General features: G+C 37.5%; 1 protein-coding gene across 1 annotated transcript in view; it reads left to right on the top strand.

Moving 5' to 3' along the window:
• Nucleotides 1-23,679, top strand: part of SVEP1 (sushi, von Willebrand factor type A, EGF and pentraxin domain containing 1) — a 116,351-nt gene that overhangs the window by 27,590 nt on the left and 65,082 nt on the right. Inside the window, exons 4-13 of the mRNA XM_070938573.1 lie at nucleotides 3,975-4,133; nucleotides 4,914-5,093; nucleotides 11,101-11,280; nucleotides 12,375-12,572; nucleotides 15,673-15,791; nucleotides 16,711-16,840; nucleotides 19,153-19,260; nucleotides 20,378-20,509; nucleotides 20,924-21,118; nucleotides 23,109-23,230. Of these exons, the coding sequence (XP_070794674.1) occupies nucleotides 3,975-4,133; nucleotides 4,914-5,093; nucleotides 11,101-11,280; nucleotides 12,375-12,572; nucleotides 15,673-15,791; nucleotides 16,711-16,840; nucleotides 19,153-19,260; nucleotides 20,378-20,509; nucleotides 20,924-21,118; nucleotides 23,109-23,230 (1,523 nt within the window). The remainder of the gene's footprint in view (nucleotides 1-3,974; nucleotides 4,134-4,913; nucleotides 5,094-11,100; nucleotides 11,281-12,374; nucleotides 12,573-15,672; nucleotides 15,792-16,710; nucleotides 16,841-19,152; nucleotides 19,261-20,377; nucleotides 20,510-20,923; nucleotides 21,119-23,108; nucleotides 23,231-23,679) is intronic.

The raw sequence follows: 23,679 nt of genomic DNA, 5'->3' as shown, positions 1-23,679 counted from the left end.
TTGGCCACCTAATGAGAAGGAAGAACTCAGTGAAGAAGAGCCTAATGTTGGGAATGATTGAGGGTAAAAGAAGAATGGGACGACAGAAAATGAGGTGGCTGGATGGAGTCACTGAAGCAGTCGGCGTGAGCTTTAATGGACTCCAGAGTATAGTAGAGGACAGGAAGGTCTGGAGGAACGTTGTCCATGGGGTTGCAATGAGTTGGACATGACTTGCGAGTAACATCAACAACAAATTTTAAATGGTCTCAGTTTGCATTATGAATGAATACATGGAAGTGCTAGCTAGTTAGCACTGTTTAATTTTTTTTCTCAAGAATATGTTATCTAATTTTAGAAAGACTTGAAAAATTTAAAGTCAATCTTCTTTATACAGACTGAAACTATTTTAAAAAATCAGTGCACTTCAAAGCAAAAGAATTATAGGGCATAAACCCACTCTTACATTTGGTAATTTACAATTGAATTGAAGTCATTATGCTACCAAAAGATTTTACTCTTTCGCTTATTGCTATTGCTGAATCCAAGGAATGTGTGATTATTCAACATATGGCAGAACTGTTTCTGAAACTTCTTAACTCTTAACAGAAGTGAAAACTAAAACGCCAATCATTTGGAGAACATGCAACTTGGATTATAAGATTTGTAGATATCTCAATAGTTGGCGTGGCTGGGGCACTACCCTAACTGCGGGGCAAAATTAATACAATGTAGCGATAACTATCTTTGCTGAATGGCCACAGAACATTAAAAAAACCTTTGAAAATCATTATATAGATTGAAAAAGTAAGATAGGATGAAATTTTGTAAAAAAAAAAAAAAAAGACATGGGGATTAAGCTAACTGTAACTAGTATATTGTAAAATAGGTATGTATGTAATAAATTGTCTACTACAGCATCTGTTTTTGCTAATGTGATCACTCCAGAAACTGATGATATTCAATTTTGGATTAATTCATTTGAAATCGATTCTGCCATTTAGCTTATTGTATATACGGTAAATCGTATTGGCATTCTAATGTAAAATTTATTTTTAAATCTAAGCATAGAATCAAGCCCATGAAGATAATCCTAATTTACATTCTGCTAAAACTGAATTAAATATTTTTTTATAAACAATATTAAAGGGATTGTAAACAACTTGGTATATGCTGCAAGAACCTGGATAACAAAAGCATTGACTTGGGTAAATCTGTCTTAATGCAAATATGCAAAGATTGTGGCCACGATTTGTGTAGGTTCGCGAAACAACAGCTTCCATTTTGTGCAAGTGCCGCACAGAATCTAATATGGAAAACATCAGCTTATTCATAAATTCCTAGAACAGAACTCTTGTATAACTGCCTGAGTTACCATATTTGGTAGCAATGCTTAGTTGGTCCTAAATTTTGGTCAAATGTTTGTGAAGAAATTGGGAAAATCATCCAACGAACTTTGATAATGAAATCATGTTTTGCTGAGTTATTATCATCCCCTTATTCTTAATATCGGGGTGTTTTAAATCTGTCTTCGGCCAAATTGTTTAATTCGGTTTTATTCAGTTTTAAATTTTGTTATTTATGTGTTTTTATCCTGTGGCTGTTCACCGCCCTGAGTCCTTCGGGAGTAGGGCGGTATTCAAATCAAATGAACTAAACTAAACTAAACTAAATTTAAGAGCCATGGTGGCACAGTGATTAGAATGCAGAACTGCAAGCTACTACTTCTGACTGCCAGCTGTCGGCAGTTCGATTCTCACTGGCTCAAGGTTGACTCAATCTTCCATCCTTCTGAGGTCGGTAAAATGAGAACCTAGATTGTTGGGGGGCAATATACTGACTCTGTAAAGCAGTTTGGGCTGTAAAGCACTGTGTAAAGCGGTATATAAGTCTAAGTGCTATTGCTATTAAGGGGGCACGATGGCTCAGCAGTTAAATACGCTGACCTTGTCAGCTGGAAAGACCTGAGTGCCATGAGATGGGGGGAGCTCCTGTTACTTGCCCCAGCTCCTGCCTACGTAGCAGTTTAAAAGCATGCAAATGCAAGTATATAAATAGGTGTTGTGACTCCGACCTCCGAGCCCGTCTTATCGGAGGGAGAAGGCTCCGAAAGTGAAGGAGAGGAGTGGCCAGGCCTCCCTCTCCAGGACCCTCCTCTCTGGCAATGCCTCAGGTGTCTCCCGAAGGAGAAGAGATTGGCCAGGAGCCATGTATCTCCGAACAGTCGCAGTCAGACAGTGACGGAGATAAGTCTTGGCTGGATCCACGCCAGCGTCGTAGAGACAAGTGCACGCAGCAAAAAAGGAGGCGTGCCAGAGATTAAGCTGAGTCACTGGACCACACCCCATAGGGGATAAAAGGAGGTGTGGTGGCCATTCAGGCTCTGTGATGGACAAAACTAAACAACTAGCGAGTTGCATTGTATCTCTGAAACTACGTTATCTGCCTGCCTTGGATTTAATACGGACTGGACTTGACAATTCTGTGGCTTTGTGTATTTGTTTTGGTTTATCTGACAGAGGAGGAACACCTCCCTCTGTGAGTAAAGTTCTTGGCAAGCAGCTACTGGGTTGCTGCCAATCCTGTTATCAAAGGAATTTATTGTCTGCAAGTTTTATTTAACTCCTGGCTGACTGTTTGTGTGCGTGTGTGAGATGGGGACAGAACAATAGATACCACTTTGGTGGGAAGGTAACAGCATTATATGCATCTTGGCATTTAGACATGCTGGCCACATGACACCGAAATGTCTTCAGGCCATGCTGGCGCCCTCAGCAAAGAAATGGAGATGAGCAGCACCTCCTAGAGTCTAACATGACTGGACAAGGGAAACCTTTACCTTTACTTTATAAAAATGTAGCATTTTTTAATTTAAAAAAATCCAACCCCTAGGTCTATTATTACAAAACACTTTGTAATAATGGGAGCAGAAGCATTGAATCAAAATGGGAAATTTGCTTTGACCAATTAATACAATAATTTTAATAGTTTATTAAAAACTGTTCATCATTTCCTAACTATATTTTATTATATTATAGTCATTTGTTATTTTCTCAAATTCTGTTTTTTAGGTTTAAGCTTTTTTTGTTCATTTTAATTAAAAAAAAATCTATTCCAAAGCAGATGGTAAAATAAGCTGGGCTTCACTCATTGGGACATTTTAATGTTTCATTATTTTATTTTATACATGTTGTTAAAATTTTTATTTTCTTGTTTCAACCTTAATTTTAGAAATTATTAATGAGCTTTTCCAGTGATTTTTCTACCTTTTTGTACGTTTGCGTGTGGGTGCGCATGCACGCACACAAACACACATGTGAATTTGCTGATCGCTCTAAGCAATTAAATAACTTTTTTCCTTTGAACCTCTCCACCAGAACTGGTAGTAAAAATCTCTTGACATTTTTGATGTAGCAACTCCACTCTGCAAAAGAGAGATATAGTATAACAGAACACATAATAGGCTCTTAAGGATCTAAAGCAAAGCAAAGGAGATTCAAAAGTCTTTAATGTGACCAGCTATTAGTACTTGATGGGGAGGAAAATGACATATACAGATTATTTCCTACTTCTAATTGAGTTCCCTAAATAGAAGCATATGTTTCCTTTATATTGATTTTCCCTTCACACTGAAATGGTTTTTTTAAAATGAAGCTGAAGAAGATTTAAAATATAATACATTGGGACCAGATAGACAAGATGAAATAAAGAAATATTATTACAGTAATTTGAGACATAAAATCTAAAAGCCGAAAAGAGTTTGTATAATAGAAACTTCCTACTGTTTTTCCCCCCAAAGAATGACTGACTTAATTTTGATACAAAGGTATCATGAAGTAGCATACACATTGATGCAAGCTGTGAATAAACTACATAGGACCCCCTCTATCATCAGTTTTGGAAATCAGGGAGTAAAAGTGCAGATATTGCATAGCTGTGTGTTTTACTAGCCTAATACTGGCTTGCCTTTATTATATATACATTTTGCTTTATAGCCTGCCCATCTGGAACTTACAAGCCTGAAGGATCACCAGGTGGGATCAGCACCTGCACCTCGTGTCCTGATGAGAATCACACTTCTCCACCAGGAAGTACTTCTATGGAGGACTGTATATGCAAGGAAGGGTATCGTCCTAGAGGTAAATCGTGTGAAGGTAAGCTACTTCTTAAAGAAACAGCTCAGTTAAAAATTTAACATCACGAGCAATATTTCCTGCTTGAATTTGTCCACTGGGAAATCAGTAGGTATTTCCAGGAAATCTATAAAGTTATATTTTCCTTCGTGTCAGAAGTGCATGTGGCAAACCACAGTAACACAATAATGACACATATGTGATGATGTTATCACAGAAATGCCCTCTTGCTTCTGGATATCTGATCCAAGGATGTACATCACATCATTTATAGGAGGATTTCCTCAAGTGTATTGATTGCCAATTTGCATATCTCCCTTGTCCTTTGCAGATGTTCATGGTTTCCAATGCACATGGCTATACATTGTACAGAAGGAGTGGATAAAAATTATGTTAGGCAGTTTTCTTTCATTTGTTGCATTATTTTTAAGATACTTTCAGGGTCTTTCCAAAAACTTCAAGATTTTTAGGCACACACTTCAATTGCCCTTTGAAACAGAAAAAGACATTGATGAAATAGAATAATTTATTGATTACAAAATCACATACGCAATCAATGGATATTGATTTAAAAATAGTGCAAACATTTTTTTTCCAACTTTTGTTTTCTATAATCAGTTTAGGAATAGCATGAAGGACAATAAAGTTATAGTCTTTAGGTTAAGTGAATACTGTATCTTAAAGAAGATATTTCTTTAATATCTGGGAGAAAACCCTGTTGAACTCACTGTGGTTCTGAAGTTCTGAATAAAATAGAAATGTGTTGTGAATTACTTCCTTACTGTTGTGTATTCTAATTAGTGGTCCACTGCCCTGAGCTGCACCCTCCAGAAAATGGTTATTTTATCCAGAATGTCTGCAACAATTACTTCAATGCCGCTTGTGGAATTCGATGTAAAACAGGATTTGATCTTGTTGGAAGTAGCATACGACTTTGCCAGCCAAATGGTGCCTGGTCTGGTTCAGAGACGACTTGCAGGGGTAGGAAATTTTATCTTGCCTCTCTGATGTTGGGTTGGCTTTTTTTAAAAAAAATTCTAATTGGGAAGAAGATGTTTTTTTCTGTCTTATTTGCTTAATATGTCACTTCATTCATGCACGCAGTAGAATCGATATAGAGCAGTGTTGGTAAACCTTTTTGGCATCGAGTGCCGAAATGGGAGTGCCCACGCACAAGTGTGCCAGAAACCTGAAGAGCAGCTGCCCAGTGCACATGCACATCCCGGGCAGCTGCTCTTCAGGTTTCTGGCATACATGCGTGCACGAAGACCAGCTCGCTGGTGCATATGCCCGCGAAGACCAGCTGGCCGGCATGCATGCATGCGCCAGGAAGGTGATCTTCTGGTTTCTAGTGCATGCATGCACACCCACCAGCTGGTCTTCATTCTTGCATGCGTGCCAAAAAACAAGACCAGGTGGTCTATAAGGCACGCGCGCACTGGAAACCGGAAGAGCAGCTACCCGGCGTGTGCATGCACACTGGGCGGCTCCTCATCTGGTTTCCGGTGCTCCCATACACGTGAAGACCACTTGGCCGGTGTGCCAGAACCCAGAGGAGCAACGGGTGACGGCTTGCGTGCCTGGAGAAATGGTTCTGCGTGCCACTTCTAGCACGTATGCCATAGGTTCGCCATCAGGGATATAGAGTATTAAATATCAGTTTTCTATGTCATTAATCATATTTGGAATATTACTTTTTATGTGTATATTTTATGCATATGTTTGGATACAACTTTAAAGTTATATGAACATGTGACCAGGAATAAAAATTCAGCCATTTAATTCTGGATAGTTTAGGAAATATTTTATGCGATTGGTTACTTCTCCCAAAAGGACTGCTGCAGAGCAGGTGTGGGTTCTACTTACCTTTACTACTGGTTCGCAGCGGGGCTGTGCGTGCGCTCTTCTGTGCAAGCGTAGAAGCTTCTGCACATGCACAGAAGCATTTTCATGACGTTGGGGTCGGTGGGCGGAGCCTCCTGCCAGTTTTACTACCAGTTCTATAGAACTGGTGTGAACCGGGGACAACCCACCACTGCTGCAGAGGGAATTACCAAGCAGTTATCTTAACTTCACTAGAACTAGAATCAGCAAGTTAATCTACACTTTGTGTGGCCAGGGAAATATTGCACATCCATTTCCACATCTTTCTATATGTCTGAAGTGTGAAGAATTCTGGAAAACATTTTTTTGTGTATTTGTCCTCAGTGGCTTGCTTGCCTGTGCCCCCAACCTTATACTATTTTTTATATTGACCTCTGGGCAGGGAGATTGCCTACTATGATCTAAACGAGGAAGTGTTCGTTAATTTGTTAATTAATTAATTTAGTTACTTGTTAATAACTTTTGGCATAAGAATGAATAGGAGAATAAACATTCAGTAGGAAATTGAAAATACTGCTTGCGCCAATAATCTTCCCCCCGTCTAATACTTCTAAAATCTGAGTATATACAAAACATCAATCAACAAATGTAAGCAGTTGTCACAGTATGACTGGATGTGTCTTGAGCAGTACAAAGATAGCAATTGACATAGAAAACCCAAGTCAGTGAGGAGTTTTTATTCTTCTTTATCAATTATAGCAAAACTATTTTCAGAAGATATTTACAACAAGATCCCAGCTTCTACCCAGTGCTGGGTTTCTTCTTCAATCTGTCTCCCAGAGACCATTTTCCTCTAACTTTCTGCCTTCACTTCTCCCTCCTCCATTTCCAAGATTACCAAGAGAGAATAAAAGGAACAAGCATGCGTGTTGAGTTTACCAATGAGTGTGCTCAGTGCTGTTCATCTCCTTTCCTTGGCTCCACTAAGCCAATCATTGTCTATGTTTTCCTTCGTTGGGGGGAAAAAAAACACCTCTCTTGGAAGTCTTCTACCCAAACCTTTCCCAGAAACTAGGGCTTCACCAAAGAGTATTACCCTCTATCCATACTAGCTGTCTCCCTCTCTCTGGTCTTGGCCCTTGATAAAGATGACCTTGTTGGGATTTTGCTTCTCTTTTTTCAGGGAAGCCAATCCATTTATTTTTCTTCTCCCTCTCTGACCAGGAACCAATCCCTGCTTCACACACTCACATTAACTCTGCTGTTCAGTGCTCTACAAGCATTCCCTTCTACAATAGTCTTTATATTTCTCATATTTTTTCTCATTTCTCTCCTGTTTTTTTTCTCTTCTCCTCTGTCTCCATTTTTGGGTAGACTAGAAGTTATAGTCCTCAAAACCTATATATAAGGGTAGACCAATGGGAATGCTGACTGTCTCTACCCCACGACAGTGCTGGCTAGTAACCAGGTCAGTTCACTGGCCTTTGTGATAGTATACCTGGACCTCAAGGGTAGAATCGAGCTGCTTCTCCCTTTCTTCTCTCTGTTTGCTGACACACACCAGCACAACACAGGCCATGAAGAAACATCTACCGCAACATCCTTATTAAAAATGTCAACTTTGTGGAAATCATTGTCAATAATTACCATTGCAGAGTTTTTCTATACAGATAGTCCTCAACTTACAACAGTTCATTTAGTGACCATTCAAAGTTACAATGGCACTTTTAAAAAATACGGACTTATGACCGTTTTTCACAGTTACGAACTTTGCAGCATCCCCATGGTCACGTGATCCAATTTCAGACGCTTGGCAAGGGACTCATATTTATGGCTGTTGCTATGTCCCAGGGTCACACGATCCCCTTTTGCATCCTTCTGACCAGCAAAGTCATTGGGGAAGCCAGGTTCACTTAACAATCCGGTTACTAATTTTATCAGTTGCATTGATTCACAACAACTGTGCCAAGAAAGTTTGTAAAATGGGGTTAAAGCTCACTTAACAAATGTCTCACTTAACAACAAAAATTTTGGGCTCAATTGTGGTCGTAAGTTGAGAACTACCTATATTACTGCATTCTTCCTGTATTTACTTTAATGGGAGGATTTTCTCCCAAGCTCCTATGTTTAATTAGTTATTAAATACCATGTTTCCATGAAAATAATACCCTGTCTTATATTTTTTTGAACCCTGAAATAAGCGCTTGGCCTTATTGCCATGTGCTCAAAAGCCCGATTGGGCTTATTATCAGGGGATGTCTTATTTTGGGGGAAACAGGGTAATAGGGATATCAATAAAACAGTGTTCCGTATATCTGCAAGTAAATAGGTATACATAACTATTTAGAGGACATGTATATTAACATTATATTTTTAATAAATAATAATGGATTCAGACAATATTGCAGTCAGTACAGACTTGGTCTACCTTACATTTTTTGGTAATGCGTTTAAGTCAGTCTTGATTCCTAACAACTGCCTGGACTAGTCTCTGAGTTTCCTTGGCGACATTTTTGGAAATAGTTTGCCATTGCCTTCTTCCTGGGGCTGAGAGAAAGTGCCTGGTCCAAAGTCACCCAGCTGGCTTTATGTCTAAGACAGAATTTGCAACCTCCTGGTTTCTAGCCCAATGCTTTTAACCACTATTCCAAACCTTACCTTACTTTCTGAAATTTATATGATATTCCAAACATAAGCTACTCTGATGTTTACATTCCATAGTGTAGTTCAATTGAAACCTAGTAAGTATAGCACTAATACCAGTATATAATGTCACAGGGGCCATATGTCAAGATAGTTAGAAATCTCATCCCCATCCCAACCCCAAAGAGCCAAGCCTTCATGGCCTTTTGGAATCCTCTAGCAAGGTTAGAACTATTGTGATATCTTAGGATATGCTGCTCTGGATGGGGAAGGGCTGGAGCAGAGAAAGTCCCTTCCTGTAGTTCCCTGATGACAGTGTTCCTTTAAGATCAGTCCCTGTGGCAAGCCTTCCCTTCCAGATTTTATCAGGCAAATGGATTCAGTTCAGTTATGTAGCTACCCAAGTGTATCCATTAAATTGCTTTCTCTTCATTATTTCTATAGAAATTGTGTTTTCTTCTCATTTGTTGAGTTAATGGAAATAAATTGGTAAAAGATTTCATATGTTTTGGCCTTAACAGCTAGTGTCTAATGCTCTTGCTTCTTTATTCCATTAATTTCCTTGGAAGAGTCTGAAAGATAACGGTTTTATCCTCTCTGATCTTGGTTTTCCAGCAGTATGTATAGTTTTAGTACTGTTATTCTCAACTTTAAAATGTGGCTCTTCTCCACCTATACATTAATATAACATGTTTTGAGCAAATGGGAAATCAAAGGAATAGTTTATGGACCATCACATTAATTCCAACAAAAGCCTTTCTCCCAGATTTTGATCACATACGGTCATGAAAGGAAACAGAAAAATATGAATTTCTTCAGGCAGTATTAGACTGTGTTGTTGAATTTGTATAGTTTCATTTTGTTTGCTCTTTTAGCAAAATATGGCACACGTATGTCACTAAGCACTACTTAGCACACTAAAGAACACAGAACAAAGGCCAGGCAAAACTGTGACAAAGAATTTAGCAACCTGTCATTGTTCTCCCACATGCATATACTCACTTGTGGAGATACTTCAGAAAAGATGCTTTGTAGAACATGGGCGCATGATACAGTTCTTTTTGAAGCTTTAAAGCATCTATGTGTTTTCCCAGGCTCCTGCAATTGTTCAGAGCCATCCCTGTATACTCAAAGTGAAATGGCTGTGTGTGCTGTGTGGTCTCTGTTGCACTAAAAAATTATACAGCATCATCTTACATCACGTCTTTTTCTAATATCCTGATTTCTGAAACCCCTTATTCCTATGAAAAACCTCCATTCTGTTTTGAAGTAATAGTGAAAAAAATTATTTCTGTTAAGTAGTCAATGATGAGTGTTTTCCCAGAATTATTTTTTTTTAATATTTGGAAGTATTTCAGGACATTCTTCAGCCATTTGGGAGTGGGGAATAAACTCCAGTGATGCTTTAAGCAGACATTCTTGTGCTGAGGTTTGGCTTGTTGCTCCTTATTTATGCATTTATTTTACTGGAAGTGACCAACATTTTCACTTTCACTTGAACAAGGTCTCCCTATGGGGAGGAGTTTTCTTATCTTGGATGCTGCTTATGTTCCTTGCACTATGTGGCTTCTTTTTTTTTTTTTTATGTATCTTGGTTTCTAAACTCTTGGGTTTTTTTTTTTAAAGGAAACTTGAAGTTTGCTTTTTATGACATTTCTTGGAAATAGGGTCTCTACTTGGAAAAGGCAACAAACAGGTTTTGATCTGTCTTCCTTCATTTCAGAATTAAAAGATGCTTCTTTCAAAAGTTTACGAAGGATCATTTGCCACAAATTTATGAGGCAAAAGTCACTTTAATGCACTATTTTTATCATTTCCCCAAAGAATGAAGTGCCAAGTATTGTAGAAGTAAGGCTAATTTTAAAAAAAATCTCAAGATTCAAAGATGTGTTTTAAAATTACAAGAAAACAAAGGTGAAAGAACATAGCAGAGCTAGAGAGAGAGAAAATAGAAAGGATGTGAGTAAAAGTAGAAAAAGAGATTGGATTTTTAAAAAATATTCCAGTATAGATGGAGATACCTTGTTTTCCCCAAAATAAGACATCCCCTGATAATAAGCCAATTTTGAGCGCATGGCAATAAGACCAAGCACTTATTTCAGGGTTCAAAAAAAATAAGACAGAGTCTTATTTTCGGGGAAACACGGTAGTTAAAAAGAAAAAGTAATGGGGGCGGGGAGGAAGTGAAGATTTGTTCTCACTGTCCAGGTTCTAGGATCTTAGGTGTGAGAATAATACTCCAAGGTAAGATACTTGTCCTGCCTGACAGTCTGATATTCCTAGGATAATATATAGCTATAGTTCTCTATTGCAGTTGTTACCCTGTGAATATCTCCCAAGATTGCAGTTGAAGATATAATATTCCAATCTTCACTCTAAATCTGTTGCATATAGTTCAATTGAAGTGTGTGTGTATTTACCAAAAAGATGGACATGATATGTATATCTTACTCAGCTTACTTTTAGAATCTGTTACTTACTCTTGCTAAAAATGCTTACACATGTATTTTAACCTCTGCAGTTCGCACATGCCCCAAACTCTCAACCCCTCAAAATGGCCATATTAATTGCTCATTAAGTGAGATCTCTTATAAGACTGTGTGCTTATTCACTTGCAACGAAGGCTACGAACTGGAAGGCCACACCAAACTTACCTGTCAAGGCAACTCTCAGTGGGATGGGAAGGAACCAAAATGTGTTGGTATGTTTCAAATGCACAATATACATCTTTTGTTCCCTTTATTTTGTAACAAAGTTTGTTTGGTTGCTGTCTCTAAATAATTTACCATACAGCCTTCAGCAGACTTCCTTTATGTCCTTCCACAATCACTTTTTAAAAATGTATTACATAGGGTACATGTTGGTATAAGAAAACTGTGGATGCTTGTTATATTGTACAAGTCAGAAGAAAAATTTCTTGATTTTTTTTCCAGAGAGGAACTTTCCAAACATAATTGCTGATTATTGTATGTTATAAAAAACATAAAAATTATAACAAATTAGAATAAGTGGTTATGTTGATTTTCTCTTATACTTCATATGCAACATTTACTCCAGCTCCCCATTGCCCCGTGCACTCACATAGAGAGGGCCTACTTGGGGTCCCGTCGGCCAAACAATGTCGGCTGATGGCCCCTAGGGAACGAGCCTTCTCTGTGGGCGCACCTACCCTCTGGAACCAGCTCCCCTTGGAACTCAGGGTAGCCCCCGACCTTCGCTCCTTCCGCCGTGACCTTAAAACATGGCTGTTTCGCCAAGCTGGCCTGGACTAAATGGGGTTTTAATGGGAATTTTAGTTTTTATTGTTGAATTTTAATTGGACTTGTTGTTTATTGCTGTGAGCCGCCCTGAGTCCTTGTGGAGAAAGGGCGGCATATAAGTCCGATAATAAATAAATAAAAGATAATAAATAAATACTCAAGTTTTGATGTAAATATTTGCATTTGTAAGGGGACACAATGCTGATGCTAGCTTGTCAACTGGAAAGCTGACAGCCTGGGTTCGAGACCCGAGCATTGCATGACAGGTCCCATTATTTGCCCCAGTCTTGCCCACCTAGCAGTTAGAAAGCATGCAAATGTGAGTAGATAATTAGGTACCACTTTGGTGGGTCGGTTCCTTGCACCTCGGCATATAGTTTTGCTGGCCACAGACAGTGCTGAACTGAGATAAGCACCACCCCCTAGAGCCAGAGATGACTAAACGGGGGAAATCTTTATCTATTTGCATTTGTATACTGTATGAAATGTGTTTTCCATTTGTGCATGTTGACAGTAATGTACTTCCTTTTTCTAGAGTTGCACTGTCCTGCCTTCCTAAAACCAAAAGGTGTTATTGTTCACCCTTATATTTGTGGGCTTGAACAATCAAAATATGGAACCGTGTGCAGGCTCAGTTGTCCAAATGGATTCCTTTTGTCTGGTGTAACAGAAGACCTGAGGTGTTTACACACTGGAAAATGGAGTGAAAATGTGCAGATAGCTGTTTGTAAAGGTATGGATTTTGATAATAATTTGATCTCATTAAAAAGAGGAGAGTTTTTTAAATGTTTTGGAGAAAGATGTAGTAAATAATGTCAAGATTAGAGAAACCAAGATTGAGATAATTAGCAATAATATTATCAATAAAAAATATCTGTCTTCGTGTACATGTGAAAGGAATGGAAGATATGGAAACAGTTTAAACATTTCATAACCTACATTTTGGTTCTTATTTCAGATACCTTTGTTTTTATTATGCTTGTGGTTTGAAATAAACTTAAATTGTTATTTGAGGGAGAGAAAACTAAACTGGATAAAGCCAGAGATATAATAGAAGTAAAGCTTCATCAGTACACAGTATAAATATTGGCCTGAAATTATACATTTGTAGTAGCACTGTTTATTTCAGCTAAAAGCCACACAAATTTATGAGAGCAACATCCGGCATGTAACAGAAATGATGTTTTTCAATGCCTCAGTTACAGGATGAATGAAGTGAAATTCCTCCTTCCCTTTTTAGCCTTGGCTGTGGTAAAATGATACATTTGTAGTAGAGTTAATCCTAGACATCATTACTCTTTTGGCTCATTTAAAATAGCATTTGATGGGTATTAAGACAAAATCACAATTAAGTTTGAATGTATTAACTTCTGTGATGAATGTGGCCTTGCAGAATTGCAGAGAAATTTAATACAGGTGTTATATATTACTTAGTCCACACTAGTGGACTAATTAATGGTCTTACTTCACTTAAGGCAGTTATATATATTCTCTAGACCACGGGTGTTGAAATTCACGGCATCACGTTGCCATCACGTGGTATTTCACGACTTTCTAGACCTTATCTATTCTGCACAAGTCTTTATTACCAGGCTCAAGGTTGACTCAGCCTTCCATCCTTCCGGGGTCAGATAAATGAGGAGCCAGATTATTGGGGGCAATATACTGACTCTGTAAATCGCTTAGAGAGGGCTGTAAAACACTATGAAGTGGTATTTAAGTCTAAATGCTATGCTGTTACCCAGTGCTTCATTGACATGTGGAATGTTGCTACCTATTTTGTTTGCCCAGTTTCTTGAGCCTTTTAGAGAGGTGATTTTCAGCCTTGGCAACTGTAAGATGTATGGACTTCAACTCGCAGAATTTTCTAGCCAGCATTTGAAGTCCTCACATCTTAAAAGTTACCCAATATAAAAAAAACCCACTGTTTTAGAGCATGATACATTCTTACATACTATATCAGTTCTTCATAGCTCTCTGGTTGATCGACACTTTTTTGCTTCCATTTCTTCCTGACATTCCCCTATATGACTAGAGAATTTAATTGGTGGCGCAGTGGTTAGAATGCAGTATTGCAGGCTAATTCTGCCCACTGCCAGGAGTTTGATCCTGACCGGCTCAAGGTTGACTCAGCCTTCCATCCTTCCAAAGTTGGTAAAATGAGGAGCCAGATTGTTCCCGGGCAATATGCTGACTGTAAACCTCTTAGAGAGGGGCTGTAAAGCACTACAAAGTGGAATATAAATCTAAATTAGCTAATTCTATCCTAACCCTGGGTTCCTTTGGCATTAACTTTATTTTGTACAGTCTTTCGTCAGTATTCTGGGCTTCCTGTCCTTTATAGCAGTGATCTCCAACCTTTCTGGCATCAGGGATTAGATTCATGGAAGACAATTTTTCCACAGATGGGGAGGGAAGGTTTCACACACAACCTAGGTAGATAATGTGCACACATAAATGAAACTTTGCTCATTCGCCTGCCACTTACATGGCCCAATTCCTAACTGGCCATGGCTGGTACTGGTCCGCAGCCTGGGGATTGGGGAACTCTGCTTTATAGTACATTCTCAACTCTCAGAATCTCTTTCCAGTTCTTTTATCATTTGATATTTGGGTTAAATAGTATCCATTTTAAACAGACAATCTGAATCAGACAAATGTTCCTTGGACAATTTAAGAAAGAAGGAAAATCAAATAAGTTAAGCCATTTCATATCAACATTTTTTTTTTGCCACAAGCATAATGCAGTGTAAATTAAATTGATTTTTTTTCTTTTTTGACTAGAAAGATTATGAATTCTGCTACATACTTGATCATATGTGTATTGTGATACAATTGGATTTTGGATCAATAACATGAGCTGTATGAATTATGTGATTACTGTATGTTCTTGCCTAATAGAAATGGAAATCATTGATATAATAATTGCAAAATTTTAAAAATCTGAGTGCCGGAGAGATAAATTGTTTAATGGCTGATAATATTGTTGATGTATTTTAAAATTTAAGAAATTATCCCAAGCAAAATCCAGTTATTTCTAATTACTGTAAGGTAATCTTACATCTTTAAACATAAAATGCTTATACCTATTTCTGCAGATATCGTAGATCACGGGTCAGCAACCTTAAACCCTCAATGAGCCACAAAAGTCCTAACCAGAAGTCCCCATTCAATTCTGGAGCCCGACCGGAAATCTGGTTCCCCCACCATAAAGTCTCCTCCTAGTATGGTGTCCTTTTTCCTCTACCTGTCCTAACCAAAAGCCCTATCAATTGTGGAACCGACAGGAAAACCCTCCCCTTGCCATAGAGTCTCCTCCTGGCACAGCACGCTTCCCCCCTCCCTAACTGGAAGCTCCTCTCAAAATTGTGGCGCCGACCAGCAACAGGGAGCCGCAGCAGAGAGATGAAAGAGCCACATGCGGCTCCAGAGCCGCGGGTTGCTGACCCCTGTCTTAGATCATAGGATTTATTTATTTATTGTAGAAAATTTATATAGTTGCCTATTCACCCACAGTGTCTCTAGGCAGATACATTGTTTGTCATGTAATTGATCATTTATGAACAATTTTTGCTTGTAGATATAATTCTCGCTTCTGTAAGCAGACAAAATGTTATTGACATACCGGTATGATTAAAAACAGTACAAGGACTGCTCTTACATTAAAATAAAAAATAATGGATCTGAATTTCAGAAATCTCTGTTCAGGTTATGAATAATTAGCTCAGTATAATATGTGTAGAATTTTACTATTCATTTCAATGTCTTTCAATAGATCATTGAAAATACTTTTAAATGCAGATGCTCAAATTTGTCTTATGTATCGTATGCAGACGTTGAACCTCCACAAATTAGCTGTCCAAATGATATTGAAACATCAACTCTGGAAAACCAGAATTCAGCAAATATTAGCTGGCAGATTCCAGATGCAGTTGATAATTCTAGAGACGAGGTAAGCAAACATTAGAATGCAAACTATGTTTTGCATCAGCGTGTATGTTAGTCATTATTGAAATAACATAAATAAACTTTGCACTTTCATAAATTACTACATTAATTGCAAATGATGATGAAGATGATTAAGCCAACAATTTTCTTTTTTGCTCTTGATTTGAGTCATTTGTGAATTGTATAGTTCATCAGTACAGGAGGATAATGACAGAAGAAGAGAATTTTTAATTTTTTTTTTGTTGAAAAGTGTTTCTTTTATGTTTGTGGCTAAATAAAATAGCTGCATGGATTTGCTTCACCAATCTAGATGGATTTTTTTCATCAGGGCAAGTAGTCTGCCTTCATCCTTCTTAAATGCAAGTTGTATGTATTTTATGTAGCATTCAAATTGCTTTTTAATCAGTATATGCTACAATATTTCATGAAGTATGGCAACATTGTCGCCAAACATCATCTTTGAATTAAGGAGGAGCTGAAAGCATTTGCAAGGATGTCCCAAAGGTGCTTTTTCAGGAGGCAACTGCTTCTCATCCAAGAAGCTTCTTCAGCTCTGACAGGATATTGAGATTAGGGTTAGGATCAGTGGTGGGTTTCAAAAAAATTTACTACTAGTTCTGTGGGTGTGGCTTGGTGGGTGTGGCAGGGGAAGGATACTGTAAAATCCCCATTTCCTCCTGATCAGCTGGAACTCTGGAGGCAGAGAATAGATGGGGGCGGGGCCAGTCAGAATTTTTACTACAGTTCTCTGAACTACTCAAAATTTCCGCTACCTGTTCTCCAGAACTGGTCAGAACCTGCTGAAACCCACCTCTGGTTAGGATCAAGAACCAGATCACTAGTTCTTGATACTTAAGTTGAGTTTTTGCTAAGAATTTACTGCAATATTTCATTTATCTTTACTAAAACTGATCCTGTTACAGGTGTTAGTTCAGGTTACTCCAGCCTTTATACCACCCTACCTTTTCCCAATTGGAGAAGTTGACATTACATATACAGCAACTGACAGAGCTGGCAATGAGGCAAGCTGCTCTTTCAAGATCAAAGTGATTGGTGAGTGCTATTGAATTTTTTTTTTCTTTTTGATTTGAAAATATATATATATATACCTTAGTATCTTAGATTAGATTTGCTGGCCAGCCCCCACCCCACCCTAGCACTAAGTGGTCATACGTATACCTGAAAACAGCTCAGTCTTGCATTTTGTTACATCTGTAAGGAAATCAAATTCCAGATTTTTAAGCATCCTGTCAGTATGCAAAACCACCTTGGGTTGAAAGCTGTTATTAATATACTCATGCAAAATTATTTTCCCTTTTAAGAGCAAAGAAGCTAAAAATCTCTCTTTAGAAAGAGTCTTTAAATTGATTCAAATACAGCAGCCAATTAAATAATGTAATGCTGATCGTCTTTCAATTGAATTAGTTAACCGTTTAAAAAAAAATCCGGGTGTATTTCTTACTTTAAGAACCTCTAGGTTTCATATAAATAAGCCCTGACTTTAGAATTGCCATAGGAGCTTTGCATATTATATTATGTGCATATTTTACAAGAAGTCCTCGACTTAACAACTATTCATTTACCAACCGTTTGAAATTATAACAGCACTGAAAAAAGTTGACTTATGATCATGTGAGCATGGGGTCAAATTTTAGTCGTTTGGCAACTATCATGTATTTATGACAATGCAGCATCCTGAGGTTATATGATTGTCATTTGCAGTTTCCCAGCTGGTTTCTGACAAGCAAAATCAATGGGGAAGCTGGATTCACTGAATAGCCACATACAGGTAGTCCTTGACTTACAACAGTTCATTTAGTGACCGTTCAGATTTATAATGGCACTGAAGAAAGTGAATTATGACCATTTTTCACAGTTGCAAGCTTTGTAGTATCCCCGTAATCATGTGATTTACATTCAGATGCTTGACAACTGGTTCATATTTATGACAGTTGCAGTGTCTTGGGGTTGTGATCCTTTTTGTGGCCATCTGACATGCAAAGTCAATGGGAAAGCCGGATTCACTTAACAACGGTGTTACTAATTTAACAACTGCAGTGATTCACTTAACAAATATGGCCAAAAAAGTCATAAAATGGGGCAAAACTCACTTAACAGATTTCTCACTTAGCAACATAAATTTTGGGTTCAGTTGTGGTTGTAAATTGAGGACTACCTGTAGTTCATTTAACAATGGCAGTGATTTGCTTAGCAACTGTGGTGAAAGAGATCGTAAAATTCAGGTGTGACTCACTTAATAACTGCCTTGCTTAAGAAATTCTGGTCCCCTTTGTCGTCATAAATCAAGGATTACCTCTGTTATATTCTTGGACCATGAGGAAGGTTAACAATAATAGACAGGTCTGCCTTGGGCATAAGGTCAAAATTTGCATTTTGATAAAGCAACGATGGATAACTTTTTGGTTTCCCCCCCCCCCCACACACACACACACATTTAGAAATTTGATGAACTTTAATGGTTAAAAAGATTGTGTTGAATCAAATGCTGGACTTGCACATGAAAGCGTAAAATAGCACTTTCATTATATTGGTGCTTACACTATTGTCTCAAAATGGCAAGAAATCCTACTGCTGACTTTCTACAGTTTTTGTTGACTTTCCAGTTCCCAGAGTCACTCTTGAGTCTGGGGGTTCTTTTGTGCCTCAGATTTTTTTACTCTTTATAACAGATATTTAATACATGTTTCTTTTGCTATTCTAAAGATATCATAAACATATTTTTGCTTTTCAGTTTACATTTTTATCATCCATTTTATATTTGTTTAAGCCCCACGCTCCTGCAGTTCTCAGTTCTCTTTTGTTTAGGGTAAAGCACAGTTATTTCTTATTTTGTAAGATTTTATGAATAAGTCCTTTAAGATAATAGTGGGACATCTATGGGCTGTTGAACCTCCTGGCCATGTTTTATCTGCACTACAGCTCCATAATTGCATACTATTAAAGCACTATTCTGATTCTTATCAGGTAAATAGAATTATTGAATACATATGTCTGAAGTTAAAAGCTTGCCCTCTGCAAACATGTACTATCCATTAACTTCATGGAGCTTCTTTCCAGGGTACATATGCTTAAGATCAACTGTGGCCTGCACAGTGTCTGATGGTTGAAAGCTTGTGGAGAACAGATAAATATCTGCTGTGATGGAAGCTGCATAGCAAGCTCTTTAAATATTTTAACACAGTCTTAAGCATGATCTAAATATCCATGCTGGATACTGATATGAAAATGTTTATGTTTCACTCAAGTCTAAAAGGAGAAACTTGTATGGAAAATCAATTTGATCCTTTCTTCCTTCCTTCCTTCCTTTCTGTGATTCAATGTTCTTTATAACTTCAAATATTCAGACATTGAAGCCCCAGTAATTGATGAATGTAGATCTCCACTACCAATTCAGATCACTGAGAAGGAGCACAAAGTAACGTGGGATGAGCCACAATTTTCAGACAATTCAGGTGAGTGACTCTTTTTTTCATAGGTTTGGGTTTTTTTCTACCTATTTTGTGCATTGTTTTGGATTTCATTTGGATGAATTTTGACAATCAGTTTGAAGTGTTCCTGTAGGAAATGCTATCATCTCAGGATGAAGCTAAGAAATTGCATCTTTCTTTAATTTGTATCCTAACTAGCATGAATTAAAATAGAAAATTCAGGATATTTTAAGTACAAATGTTTAAAGTGCATTAATATTTGAAACACATTAAAGGATTGCCAAATAACACTAATAAAGAACAATGAATTTTTCCATTACTTTACTATTTAGAGGAAGGTTTTAATCCATATTTAATATTTTTCTTACAAAACTCGATCATTTATTACGGTATGTTCCGCAAAATGCAATAGAAGAGTAGAACAAGTTGTTCCATTCATTGTATTATCCTGGTAAATAAAAAGAATTTGAGGACTAATTAAATCATATATATATATATATATATATATATATATATATATATATATATATATATATATATATATATGTAAGTCTTTGGTTATTCGGGTCTTCTCCCACGTAAAATTGGAAGTGTCTTGGCGACGTTTCGACGAAGTCGCCAAGACACTTCCAATTTTACGTGGGAGAAGACTCGAATAACCAAAGACCTACATACAAACACCCGCGAAAACCTGAAAAAACAAATATATATATATATATATTACAATGCGTTAAGCAATAGCCTTCATACTTTTTGTATATTTATACAAAGTCAGCTTATTGCCCCCACAAACTGGGTCCTCAATTTACCTACCTTACAAAGGATGGAAGGCTGAGTCAACCTTGAGCCGGGTGAGATTCGAACTTACAATAATTGCAGACAGCTGGTGTTAATCACAATGCTTTCAGTCTGCTGAGCCACCAGGCCCCTTATTATATTAAGGCTGAGATATACAAAGGCATTAATGCCTAATAGAATGAATTTTATAAAATCAAATTACAGCCTGTAAATTATATTTCAGATACTTTAAGGCTCAGAACCATTATTTGGGGTTCCAGGTTATAAATGTGAAGTATGTAGCTTTGAAGAATATTGGAAATGAAATTACCTCTGTTTCCCTCTTTGTTTCTGACTACTTCAGGATCTGCCTTAATAATAACTAAAACTCACTCACCTGGAGATATCTTTCCCAAAGGAGAAACACTGGTTCGGTATACAGCCACTGACTTAGCTGGAAATAACAGGACCTGTGAGATTAACATTGTCATAAGAGGTTTGTTTTTGTAGTGCTTATACTTGAAATTATTTGTACTATTGAAGAGCTCTGAAGAATATTCCTCCTGTGAATTCTGATTTTGGAACTTCAAATTTTACAATGTTACATCCAGAGAATCCAATTAATTTACAGTTCTCCATTACACTGGCTTTATTCTTTTTTTAAAGAAAACTTGCTTTTATGCAGAGTATTCTGTACATATAATACAAGAGATTTTAGATTTTGTTTAAAAAGTCAGTTGTAATGTCAGCATATGTGCAAACTGAGCAAGAATTTTGTTTTGTTTTTTAATGGAGCGACTTATAAATGAGACAAACTGGGAAAATACACTCACCCCTAGTACACCATAGGTTCACTATGCATCAGGAAGAGGAATCATGCAAACCTTAATCTAAAAATCTTATTTTTCAGGTTCTCCTTGTGAAATTCCCTTTACTCCACTGAATGGTGATTTTAAATGCACTGAAAATGAGTCAGGAGTTAATTGCACATTATTTTGCATGGAGGGATATGATTTCACAACAGGTTCCAATGAAAATTACTACTGTGCCTATGCAGATGGTATCTGGAATCCTCCTTACTCCAATCAGTGGCCTGACTGTTCTTGTAAGGTTTATCTATTCTTCTTTCTTAAAGACTTAATTTTATACAGAGTATTCTGTACATAAAACATTCAAATATTTTTCAATTGACTGATATGTTTTGTCCTCCTAGAAGTTAAGTAATGTTCTGACTTAGGCTTCCTTAGACAGAATACAGCACAAACTTAGTCCCAGCCAACCTCTTTAATTCAGACGTCTGTGAATTATTGTCATTCCCAGTCAAAAGGCTTATCAAACAGTCTTGCAGGGGAGTGTTTACAAACACTCACCTTATGTCCCTTGGAATGCTGCCAGTGAACTAATTGCCATACACAGGGCAAGACCAAACTTAGCACAGAGTCAAACGGAACTTTTCCACAGCTTTTACCAACCGGATGAACTAATTGCTTCCTGCAAAAGCTCACGTCCCGTTCGCTTCTTTTTTATGTCTTATGGGAGGGGCCAATCATCTCCAAGCCTTACTCTCAAGTCGACCCTGTTTTCTTAATTGTTCCTATCTCCTGGCAGCTCTATGCATGCACACACTGGGAACAGGCTCACATTGTTCTTCTGCCTCGCTGATGTCAGACTCAGGAGATTCCAGCGGCAGCAAAGACCTACCAGATGGCCTTGGCCCCCTCTCTGCCTCCGACACAGAGCCATCATCCGAGCCTTCCCCAGACTCCAGGACTGGCCCACGTTCCTCCCCAACCTCCTCACTATCTGAATCTGCTGCCAACTCTGCTGGCCGCTGGCGGGCCACAACAAGTAATGAGAACTAAAAAAAATATAATCCAACTAATAAGAGTTGGGTCATACACACACATACACAAAAATAGCCAGCTTTACACCATAGCCCTATTTCTGTCCACACTGTTACCTGTTTGGTCATTATTACAATCATTATGTACCCATCCATTACCCATTTGTGTGTTGGTGATTCACATCTGCCTGTAACATGTCTCTATATTTGAATGTTTGAGTGATCTCAGAAATCATTATTTTGCTGGGAGGTAGGGAGATGCCAATGACCCTAAACTTTAGTTTGGGACCTAAGTTGCTTTTCTTTCTTGAGTCTTTGTTAGGTGTTGTGTTACAGCTTTAAGAAAACCAAGTGGACATTTTAATTCTTTCCCAAAAGTGAACGGCATTAATTGAGGGCATTTGTTTTAATGACACTTAGTTCTAAATTAACCTGGTTTATGGTGTTAGTTCCTGAGATGAAATTATTTCTATTTGAATAACCGCCTTGGGGCTGTTATTAAATGGAGATAAAGAGGATTCTCCCATCCCTAGAACCATTCTTTCTCTTTCTTACCAACATCTCTAGAAACAGGTCCAGGAATAAATCTGAATCTTTAACTATAAAGCAAATATTAAAAAGTCCACTAATCAGATAGAAAAATAGATATTTTGCTACATAACTTATTTATTTTGGGGAGAAAAGTCATATTGACTTGGATACATTTTTAAAAGCAACACATATTTTGCCACTTCAGTACACTTAGGATTTCATTGTATGATATATGATATGATATGATATGATATGATATGATATGATATGATATGATTGATATGATACAATATGATACGATATGGATAGTCCTCATTTGGCAATGAAAGTTGAGACTGGTGACTCGGTTGGTAAGCAAAGCGGTCACTAAGTGAAACTGCAACTATGCTTATGTTCTTACTTTGTTTGCTTTACAGATTCACAAAAGGTTATAATTACAAGGATTGGTTTTAAAGTTACTTTTTCATCATCATAACTGAATAGTCACTAAATGAAGCAGTCAATAAACAAGGACTACCTATGTTGTATCATACATACATACATACATACATACATACATACATACATATATATATATATATATATAAATATATATATATAAATAATCTGGTACCTACTAGCTTTCACATTAATATAATGTTTAACACTTTAACATAATTTAGTACAATTCCGCCTGTACATTTTGGTAACAATATGCTAATAATCATATAATGTTTTTCAGTGAATCGTTTGGCAAATCACGGTTTTAAATCCTTTGAAATGTTGTATAAAGCAACACGATGTGATGACAATAATCTGCTTAAAAATTTTGTGGAAGTTTTTCAAAGTGCACTTGGTAAAATGGTGAGTTAATGGTAAATCATTATAAGATCCTAATGTGACAAAAACATAAAAGTGTGACTAGTAGAGACTTTGGCATGCCTGCTATATTTGAAAACTGGAAAGGATATTTTTAGCAACCTTTGCCCTTCATTGCTGAAAACCAGGTGGGTGCAGTGACAGGAGACTCTGAGTTTTAGTCCTCTTTAGCCACAATGCTAGTTGAGTGATCTTGGGCCAATCATTTCTGTCAGCCATAAGAAGAAAGAACTGGCAAGCCACTTCTGAAAAAATGCTTCCAAGAAAACTTTCAGGCAGTTTTCAAGATTTAAAATTAATTGAAAGCATATTTTTTCTTCTTCTGTCTCTGCTACACCTCTGCCAAAACCCGAACAGCTGATTGTGCAACCCAATTTCATACCCACCATTAGCCTCCCTGGGTCTTCAGTAGCACCCCTCTGATTGCCCACGTC

The sequence above is a fragment of the Pituophis catenifer genome, unplaced genomic scaffold (genome assembly GCF_029215685.1).
Source record: "Pituophis catenifer annectens isolate HBS135680 unplaced genomic scaffold, rPitCat1.0.hap2 SCAF_2, whole genome shotgun sequence".
NCBI classification, from domain to species: domain Eukaryota; kingdom Metazoa; phylum Chordata; class Lepidosauria; order Squamata; family Colubridae; genus Pituophis; species Pituophis catenifer.
This window is presented reverse-complemented; position numbering and strand designations above follow the sequence as displayed.